Source organism: Bubalus bubalis, chromosome 5 (genome assembly GCF_019923935.1).
Source record: "Bubalus bubalis isolate 160015118507 breed Murrah chromosome 5, NDDB_SH_1, whole genome shotgun sequence".
Classification (NCBI taxonomy): Eukaryota; Metazoa; Chordata; class Mammalia; order Artiodactyla; family Bovidae; genus Bubalus; species Bubalus bubalis.
In genome coordinates, this window is record NC_059161.1 from 118,651,073 (window position 1) to 118,661,743 (window position 10,671).

Sequence of the window (10,671 nt, forward strand, 5' to 3'; positions counted from 1 at the left end):
CAACCTTTGTTTCAGCACTATTAAGAGTGAAACCCTTTATTCTTTACTGAGAATAGGGTGTGCAGACCACCAAATACAGTTCACCAGCATCCTGGGCAGGAGTGCCCAAAGTGTGAGTGAGTGTGTGTTAGGAGTGGCCTTATTGATTCCTGAACCACTCCAAGCATTTACACTGCCCGTGCCAGGCCAATCCTGTCATTTCCTCGATCAAAGACTGAGAAATACAGCCTCAGGAAGACTTCACCCAGGACCCAGCTCTCTGTAGATCTCCTCACTCTTTTCTCTTTAAAGGTGGTATAGCAGTGGCCTCTAGAATCCTGGGGAAGTCAAAGACAAACACCAGTCAGCATGAACCCTTACCGGTGACTCCCCCCAATAGCCAGACCCAGCAAAATTCTTTGTTTTATTTCCCTCTTTTAGTAACTATCAAGGGGTTTTCTCAGCAGCAGGGGATATGAGAGTTCATCCAAAACCAAAGAGGGCCAAGACATCAGTTTATCATGAAGAAGAGTGTGGTGAGTGGAGGACTGGGAGTTGGGGAAACAGAGGAATGAAAAACAACAAAGTCCTACTGTAGAGCGTCAGGAACTGTATTCAATATTCAGTGATAAACCACATGAAAAAGAATAAGAAAAAATATATTTTTATGTGTATAACTGAGTCACACTGTTGTGCAGCAGAACTTAATGCATCATTGAAGATTAGCCACACTTCAATATGATTTTTTCGAAAAGAACAAGTGTGTCCATAGTTCCCGTCACTCCCTGTTTCTTTCCTTCTGACTCCTGCTCCTTGTTTTCTCTGCATAAAATGCTGGTTCTCCTCCTCCATCCCCAAAATCCGTACTTTATTAAAAAAAAAAACTACTTTATTTTGTATTGGAGTATAGCTGATCAACAATATTCTGAGTTTCAGGTGGACAGTAAAGGGACTCAACCATATGTATCCGGGTATCCTGGTCCCAAAGACACCGCTCCCATCCAGGCTGTCATATAACTAAGCGGTGTTCCCTATGCTACAAAGTAACTCTTTATTGGTTATCCATCTTAAATACAGCAGTGCCCACAACACATTCTTGAAGACTTAACCCAGGAACCCTGAGAAGCCTCCTTCAGCCCACACTCACCCTCTTTGGCCACTCCAGGCTTGGTTGGGTAATGTACTCTGGTTCCCCATCCCCAGTGGTCAGTCCATAGCCCTCATCAGCCCTAGTAAGTCCCCAGTGCCCCAGAGCAGACCACCTTGACCCAGTGCAGACCACCTTGAGATGCCATTTGCATGGAATCCAGTGCACTTTTGCCTTAATCAAGCAACCCTCAAAATGGCTCAATGAGTTTGTCGTTTTAGAATTCCTGAAATTCCCTCTCTTCCTCAAAGCCTTCTTTGAGTTCATCAGCCAGCTCTGAACTCTCACAGGGAGCTGACATGAAGCTTCCTCCCTCTGCTGGGGCTGAGCAGTCACTGTGCACCCTTTATTCATCTTATTATCCAACCTCCCCACAGAGGGGTCGGATATCCCAACTGACAAAGGAGGCACCTGTCCAGAGCAAGGGGAAGATGTAGGCTAGGACTAGGCTGACCATGTAATTTATCATTCAAACCAGAAAAATCTTGAGAAGGGAAGGCAGACTGTTAACTTATGCTGGGACATCACACTGGGACTGTCCCCAGCCATTCTCCTTGTAACATGGCCTATTTCAGGGACTGCTAGAACTGAATTTCATGTTCATGCACCTAAGGGTTCGGATTGAATTGAAGCTCTTTGAGGACTGAGGATCATAGTGTTCCCCTCTCCTTGACTCCCACCATGCCATATGGTGTGGTATCTCCACATTTATTTCAGGAAGATCAGTGTCCCACACAGCCCATTACTCTCAAGTGTTTGGTTTTGTGGGAGGCACTGGCCCAGCCACTGGGCTCAGCAGCATCTGCAATAGTGTGACATGGCCTCCAGAGGGCGCCCTCCTCCCAGCAGCAGCCCAAGGGTTCCTGCAAGTTCCAGTTTGAGAACCAACCCTCAGTATTGTCCCCTCACCTTGAGGATGTAGGCTCGAGCTGGCACTGGGTAGTTGACGCCGTTGATGGTGAAGATAATAGAGGGCAGGATATTGACCGCAGAACATGAAACGTAGTACTGTTAGAGAGAGAGGGTGAGAGGTTGGCCCTGGAGATCCTTGCTGTGTGTGGAGACTGGGAGTGACCCTGGGGCATGACCCTTCACCTTGGAACCCCGTGGCGTGGCGCCGATGAGCTTCTGTATATTATCAATCAGTCTTCCTGGGCCTTGGATATTTGATGACCCAGTGTCCACAAGGGCCGCACAGCCTTCAGAACAAGCGATAACCTCTCTTTTCATGGTGATGCTGAAAGACAATGGAAGAAAGCGGGACTCCCCAGAGTTGCCCCCTTCCCGACTGTCTCCTAAGCAGCCCTTCATCTTTTGCCCTCTTTTCCTTTGCTCTCGACACAGCACCTTTCCTGACATCCTCAAATGTAGTACTTGAATACACCAGGATCTTTTGTACCTTGACCCAAGCTGGTTTTTCTTTCTAAAAGACTCTACTCCCCTTTGATAAGCAAATTTCTTCTCATCTTCCAGATTCCAGCTTAATTGTATTGTTTTCAAGAATTCTTTCACCTGGTGTTTATCAGTCTCCTGTCTTGGTCATCTCTGTAGACCCTTCCTCATGACTGTTGCTGCTGCTGCTGCTAACTCACTTCAGTCGTGTCCGACTCTGTGTGACCTCATAGAGAGCAGCCCACCAGGCTCTGCTGTCCCTGGGATTTTCCAGGCAAAGTACTTTAGTGGGTTGCCATTGCCTTCTCCTCCTCATGTCTAGCATGTACCAAAGTCACAATTCACTATGTGGGTGAATCACTTCACGTACATCTGCCTTCTTAAATGTGAGGGCGAGTTTTATTCTCCTTGCCTCCCTAAAGTGCCTGGCACACAGAGGTTGTCCAATGCTTATCTGTTCAATGAGTGAATGAAGACTGAGAAAACAATAAGAAACATCAAGAGAACTGTATCTGATGGGGAACAAATAACAGGTCACACACAGAGTGAAGATGGAGATTCACAGGAGCAGCAGATTCTCATAGTAGGGGGAGAGAGGGACTCCTCTGGGAGAGGGTGTCTCCCAGAACTGCTCCTACAACCAGCTCAGACCCTGAGACCCTGGCCAGGAAATACATGACTAGCCCACAGAAACTCCAAAGGATAAGTCAGCTTTTGTCTGAAGGTATCACACAGAATCCTATCAATTATGCCTCTTGTCCTCAGGTCACTCCTGGATCCCACTTTCCTGATTCTCTGTTATAGCCCCTGCCCCACTGTGTGCCCATGAACATGGGGTGCCTTTTTAATTAGTTGCTTTAACGTCTTAAGACTGCAGCCAACCCCTCTCCACTGCTGGGTAGCTGCTCCCTAAGAAGACCAGTTTTCCCCATTTTCTCAGGACTGTCCCTGTTTTTAAAAATGACATTTATCTGTACTGAGAACTTCCTATGTCCTAGGTAGCCCTGGGCAGTTGGTCATCTTATCATAACTCTGTTCAAGCTGGAGAAATACTCCCTGATCCTCTGTTCACCACACTGTAGAGTCCTCTAACCATGCTCCCCACCTCAAAGGGCAGTAGCTGCAGCCCTCTCCCGGCTGCACAGACCTCTCTGGACCCTTTTAGGACCCTGGTCAGAGCCTTGCTCAGAAGGCCTGGGGATTATATATGTGCTTGTGTGTTTGTTTGTATGTGTTTCTGTTTGTGCTTGTGTGTCTCTGACTAGCTATGCATGTTTTTATGTGTCTCTGTGTATGTTTATATGTGTCTGCGTTTCTGTCTCTGTCGTTGAAGGTGCTGTATATGTCTCTGTGACTGTGTCTGAGAATGTATTTGTGTGTGTCTGCCTGTGTCCTTGTACATTAGTGGGAGCATCACTTGGGCTGACCCTCAGAGGGAGAGGCTTACCGGTCTACGTGTACACTCCAGTCGACTGCTCGGATCAATGGTACCCATTTGAGCTCTCCCTTGTAGTAGCGGTGGTCCACCCCACCAAACATCACCACACTGCCCTCCCGCTTGTCTCTGTAGAGAGAAGTGAGGGTGGGATCCTTGGAAGACTGTAACAACAGCACTGTCTGAGAGCTATGCTTATCCAACGATCAACACCCTAATAAGGTCCCAATGTACAGATGCAGAAATAGCGTCTAGGAGAGATTTAGATCCAGACTGAAGTCTGTTAATGTCTCATGAGTGGCACAGAGGAGGTTAGAAGCTGAATCACATGTCTGAGCTCCATCCCCTATGTCTTCTGAAGATGCCCTGGACCTCCAGCAACCTGAGTGCTCAGACAGCATCATAGGACAGATTGCTGAAGTGTTTTGGCTTTCCTCGTGTCCTCCTTGTCATTTTTCAGGAAAATCAAGGCCTGGGAATTCTAAGGGTGTGGGTTCGCATCACCCAGAGTTGGCTCCACTGGCCTGTGACCTACACTGTCCAAAGGGCTCCACACTCAGAAGGGACCCCACTTCTGCTCTCCCTGTCTTGAAATGCCTCATATTTCTTGAACAAGGGGTCCCACACTTTTGTGTCCCACACTTTCATTTCTCACTGGCTCCTACAAATTGGGTAGCTGGTCCTGGTTTCCCAGTGAAATGCTAATGAGGAAGGAAAGATATCCACCATCCTTCTCCTTCCTTCCTGATCAAATTCATAAGCAAATACTAATGTCTTTTCCTTCAACTTGTTTCCTGTTGCCTTCCATTTGCATTCCTCCTCACTCACCCCCGCCCCTAGACCAAGTTACTGGTCTTGAGCCCAGGAGTAGGGTTGTGTTCCAATAAAATTTTATTTATAAAAACCAGTGGTGAAGCCAGGTAAGGCCCTGGGGCCATAGTTATCCTTGGTTATATTACTCTCAGGATACTTTTATCAAGTGTTCTATAATTTTCATGCAACTGAAAGCATCTTACAGCTAATTTGGAGAAAGGAATTGTCCATCTCAGACTTACTTGCTCAAGTAGAAGGCAAAAACAGGCTCAGAAATAGCACCTTCATTCTTCAGCTTGTCAAAGATGGGGAGGGCCTTAGACCAGGATAGGTTGCGGTAGTTCAAGCCTAAGATGCCATCAAATCTTTTGTGTGCAAACCCGTATTCCTCCATGCTTAGACCAAATGGCTGGTCGGTACTTACAAGGTCCCCAATCTGTGGGAGAGAAGAGTGTTCCCACTTACAGATATGTGAAGTGGGGCTAGGACTGGCCTGGGGTGCATTGCCATTAGATCCTCAGAGAAGAATTGAGGCTGGGCTCTGTGTTTGGTTGCCCACAGATGGTTAGAGCAAGGTAGAAGGGGAATTTAGGTTCTATTTGAGAGAGGCTGTGAATTTTAAAACATCTGCCCCTCTGAAAAACACCACCTGCGTGAGTTAAATTGGCCTCGTGGCTCCTGTACAAGTGGGGCAACCAAGAGTCAGGACAGGTCCCATTGATGCCACCTTATGGACAAAACAATCAAGAGCAAGATAGCCTTCTCTTTGGCATCACTGTGACCTAATGACAGGAATGGACTGCATTCTCTGTAAGGTACTGTGGACTCTGCATCTGTCCAGGAAGACAGAAGCCAAAATCTCAGTCTTGCTTGCAGAGTTCTATGAAATTACTGCCTGGGGAATTCACTTTTGGGGATATGTGTGTATTTCTGTGAGTGTGTATGAGAGAGAAAGAGAGAGAGGGGAACTACTCAAGTATTTTGGGGGAGGCAAGCCATATGTTTATTAGACTCTCAAGGGTGCTCGAGTGTGAAAACTCATTTATCAGGCCCCTTGACTTCTCAGGCCTCCAGTTTCCCACTCTGGATACCTGAAGCCCTTGACTGCCCCCATGGCCCCCAGATCAGTTTTATCATGTCCCCAAACACCCCACAGAAACTTCAGTCCTGAAAAGACAGCCTAACTCCACGTTTTATCACATGTGTGCTCTCAGCAAGGCCCTTGCTGTCTTGACCTCAGTTTCCTCATATGTCTCATGAGCTAATCAGAGTAACTGCTTTGTGGAGTTGTTGCAGAATTAAACCAGTTATCACCTGAAAGTGGTTGGAACAGTCTGTGAATATAAAAGTGGGTGCTTTATCACTTCTTGTTCCCAGATAAATGGACCTTGAACTGCTCATTGGCAGAGGAGCTGCAAGTCCACATCTCAAGCCACTCTCTGGGTTAGCTAATTTGTTTGCTTGTGTGTCACCATGGGCACTGCCTCCCCAGAGACATGATCCTGTGGATAAGATGGCCAATATCTATGGGAGTTAGGCTAGGAAGGGTCCTGCCAGATGGTCCTGCATCTGTTTTGCAAGCCATGGTCACTCTATAGCCAGTCCTGACTCAGCATATGTTATACTGTTACCCGAACTGTGTCATAAGCAACAACTCCTTTCATTCTCCCAGATCCATAGATGATTGTGAAGGTCTTATTGGTAGGCCGGAAGGTGGAAGACTGAAGATGTCTGAACCTAACGTGTGTAGCTGCAGACACAAGAGATGAGTGTCATCAGGTGCCAAGGGTGGAAACAGGGTAGCAGGGCAAGTAAAAGATGGCCCGGGTAGGGGTGTCTGTACTCACCACAGGATGTACTGTTGCAATCGATTGAGGGCACCCACAAGTCGGATGAGCCTGTGTCAAAGATAACCTGGAATTCCTGAGGGGGTGTTCCAATGGTGATGTTTCCAACATAGAAGATCTACAGGGAGAAGGAGGGAGTGGGTTAGTGCAGAACTGGCTACCCTCTATTCCCACATTGATGTCTCCCTCTGGGTGTCACATATCTCTTGAGACCACTTTCTAACCACCATGCAGCTCACAGACTTTGGTCACAGAGGTATCTGCATTTGATATATTTTTCCTGTGCTACATTGTATGCAGGATATTGAGTCTATGATCAGGTGTTGAAGTCATAGCTCCTTCCTGGGAAGCCCAGAGGCATAAGCACTGGGCCTCCAGGGCCGCTGGACACCCAGGGAAGTCCTGTGCCTTCATTTGAGAAGCTCTGTAGTCTCTTCAAACCAAGCCTTAGCACCCCCTTCTCCAGGATGTCCTACTTGATGAACCCCAGCCACTCCCTCTAAACTCAGACCACATCCAATCAACACCACACAGGTGACTGTTTTATTTGAGATGTATTTACTCTTTGCCTATCTCTCAGGCTGGCATGGGCATTCTTGAAGAAAAAATAAGCCCTTTTCTAATCTAAAAACAGTAAGCACTGTATTAGATTCTTATGGCAATACACAGAATACAGGTTCAGTAACTTTTTTTCTGCTGTCGTTCTTGCATCTGTGGAACCTGAATTCCTTTACCTGGGGATTCACAATTGCTTTGCAGTTGGTTCTACCTTCTGATCAGTGATGGTTCACTCTTCATCTGTAACTGAGTGGCTCACATAGTTCAGAAGGAACAGTCACCCTCAAACTGACACATCTTTGACACAAAAATGGATATTTACCTGCCACCTGGTAATTGCCAGGCCCAGTCAGAAAAACCAACAGTTGAGGATGAGAGTGCCTTCTCATCTGGGTGGGGTCCCTCTTTTCCAGTGTCTCTGCCTCCTGCAGGAACCCCAACCCCAACATCCCATCTGGCACCTCCAGATGAGTCCCATGCTAGGCTGGGGCTCCAGGGGGCGCTGTGGAGCACCATCCTTCCCAAATACTCACATCTCTGATGTTTCTCAGCGGGTGAATAGTTAGATTTGAGCCACGAAAAGAAATCTGGGACAGTCTGTAAGGATCCTCCTTCAAGAAATTGTTCAGCATGTTTTTTCCACTGAGAGTTTTTCTCATGGTCTTCACTCTTCTTAGAGGTATTCTTTCACCGAGCATTTGACAAAGAAAACAAAGAAGATGCTAGAATTAGCTGTCAGTGTTAAGGTATAACTGTCATTGTAATGGCCCTGTGTGTTTTCTAATCATTTTTATGAGGCACATTATTATCAGAATTTTATGCATATAACATGGCAAAGACACAGTTTTGAATACAGATTCTTTTCTGCAATCTTGGGTAAGCCATATGACCATGTGGTGTCTCAGTCTCCCCTTCAGCAAAATGGTGGAATGTAACAATACAAACCCTCCAAATAGAATACCTTGGGGATAAGCGAAGTGATGGATATAAGGTACCTGATAAATAGGAAGTCTCAACAATGACAGCCATTAGCATTGCTGTTGGCATCCCACTCATTCCTTCTCAAAGAACCACAAGGAAGGAGGTAGAAGGGGGACTCTTATCCTCTTTTACAAGGGAGCAATTTGAAATACAAGAGGTTTCCGAGTTGGCTGTGGTCACACTGCTCATCAGATATAAATCAGTGTATATAAAACAGTGTATCTTTCTCCAAGTTGAAAGAGAGGAGAGAGTTGAAAGAAGAATCCAAGATATAGGGAAAAATTAAGGGAAATTCAGAGGCTTGAGAAGGAAGTAAGAGTCAAATGAACAATTAAAAGCAAACAACACAAAGAGAAATACACTCCCAGTGACTTCCAAAGAGATGAAGAGATAAATGACAGTGATACAGAGATGCAGACATAGGTATATACACATTGAAATAGACAGGAAAAAAGAGGACATGTTGAACAAAATGTAGAAAAGTGCTATTCCAGAGGACCACATTAACATCTGCATAAACTGTGCACTGAACAGTTGCAAGGAGTTGCATTTTGAACAGGTCATGATATGTCTGGACCCCAAGATTTGTGCGACCCAAATTTACACCAAGACCTTGCGATCCACAGTTCCTCTAGCAAGTTATTTATCAAAAAGTAAGAGTTGAACTTTAAGACTCTTAGGGAAATATTCCATTCCCTTGAAACCTTATGGGTGTAAAAATAATCAGATGAAAAGAAAAATCCGAGAAAGGAATATGATGTGACATACAGTCCCCATACATACTTGACTATGCACTCTGAGAAGGCCACCAGCCCGAGGAGCACAAGCCACTTCATGCTTCTTTCCTGGCTCCAAGTACTCAGGGAAGTTTTGGTTCTTAGCATGTAGTGGTGACTGGGATCCCCTAGTTATATATGCTCTGACCTACCCTAGTTTTCCCCTTTAGGCCACTAAAAGATCTGAAAAAAACACAAAGGTCTTGATAAAATCTTTACCTTCATCAGTGTTCTTGGCGAATGGACTTTGAAGCTTTTCAGAATACAGAGAATTGAACTGCAATCTCTTCCTTGAAGTTTGGCTGGAAAATCAAACTGATCTGCATGGACATCTAAGAAGATGGAGAACCTTGCCTACTTGGAGAAATAACTGCCAAAATCATCATGAAAATGGATACTTGGGGCCATGTTCGACATGTGTGGTTTCATGTCATCTTCCTAGCCACCTCATGAGATATGCATTGCTGCCTTCGTTGGCAAGGACATTGCTAGGATGAGAAGTTGTCAAATGGCAAAGTGAAGACTTCAGGGACAGCCCAGGAACAAACAACTGGCTCTAGGTAGTGGGTCTAATGGCAGACATAGGGGCACCTATGATGCCAGGCTGCATCAAAGATTTAGGGCAGAACAGTACTTCAATTGCATGGTTTCAGTATTGGAAGAAATGTCATATGCAGCCACAAGATATTTTATATCATCCAACAAACGAACAAGGAAGAACTGTGTGCTAGGTTCTGGGTTAAAGGCTTCAAAGTCAAAGTTGATCAAGACAAAAGTAGTCTTTATCTTAAGAGAGCTAGAAGTCTGGTTTTCACTGACTCCTGGCTCCAGTAAGCAGGAGATATCATACTAGGACTAGGTGGGCATGTTGAAATTTGGGCAGCACAGGCTTTACCTCTGGGAGCAGCCTTTCCTCCACTTCACCCATGCTGGAAAGCAGGCATGTTGGGCATGTTTTCAAGAGAATCAGAAGTTTAGATACTTATGTACAGTATACTGATTTTAATGTTAGCAACTAATTTTATTTACCTCCCCAGAAAAGAGGGAACAAAATCTCCACAGCAATGTGCTGTTATCAGCTTTCAGTCTCTGCAGTTTTTTGTTTCTGGCCTAGAATTGGGAGTGCAGTGGGGACAGAGAGGAATTTAATTCATGTTTGTTCATTGTAAAAGAGACTGAATGCATACTGAACATGTTGACTCATTGGAAAATACCCTGTTATTAGAAAAGATTGAAGGCAAGAGGAGAAGCAGAAGACAGAGGATGAGATGGATGAATAGCATCTCCAAGTCGATGGACATGAGCTTGAGAAAGCTCTGGGAGTTGGTGATGGATAGGGAAGCCTGGCATGCTGCAGTCTATGGCATTGCAAAGAGACAGACACAACTGAAGGACTGAACTGAACTGAACAAATTGAGGACAAAGACTAATAAATCTAACTGCATCAAGTTGTTGACTAGCTACCTATAACAACACATTACTTAAGTGGTTTTAAGATTCAGACTTATGACTCTACATTCAGAGTGGAAAATCTTCTAAGGAAAAACAAAAGTCCTGCCCATCAAAACAAAACCAAAGAATACCAAAAGGAAAAAAGGAAAGATATCTGGCACTATATTCAACAACTTCAGTTCAGTTCAGTTGCTCAGTCGTATTCAACTCTTTGTGAGCCCATTAACGGCAGCAGGGAAGGCCTCCTTGTCCATCACCAACTCCCAGAGTCCACACATATTCATGTCCATT

The 10,671-nt window shown here is 45.3% G+C and overlaps 1 protein-coding gene across 1 annotated transcript; it reads right to left on the bottom strand.

The window, feature by feature from the left end:
- Positions 1 to 14: 14 nt before the first annotated feature.
- Positions 15 to 9,036, bottom strand: LOC102399766 (pregnancy-associated glycoprotein 4). Its single transcript, XM_025286449.3, has 9 exons — positions 8,936 to 9,036; positions 7,705 to 7,855; positions 6,614 to 6,731; positions 6,398 to 6,516; positions 5,009 to 5,202; positions 3,966 to 4,082; positions 2,222 to 2,363; positions 2,036 to 2,134; positions 15 to 317 (listed from the first exon to the last, which is right to left on the bottom strand). Exons 1-9 carry the CDS (start codon positions 9,034 to 9,036, stop codon positions 168 to 170), a joined length of 1,191 nt encoding a protein of 396 aa, XP_025142234.3. The 3' UTR covers positions 15 to 167.
- Between the last annotated feature and the right edge of the window lie 1,635 nt (positions 9,037 to 10,671).

Coding starts and splice junctions, on each gene's coding strand:
- LOC102399766 (XM_025286449.3), bottom strand. CDS start 9,036: ATGCTAAGAACCAAAACTTCCCTGAGTACTTGGAGCCAGGAAAGAAGC. Junction 6,732..7,704: donor CGCTGAGAAACATCAGAGAT/GTGAGTATTTGG, acceptor TTCTCCCTGTAG/ATCTTCTATGTTGGAAACAT. Junction 2,135..2,221: donor CCACGCCACGGGGTTCCAAG/GTGAAGGGTCAT, acceptor TCTCTCTAACAG/TACTACGTTTCATGTTCTGC.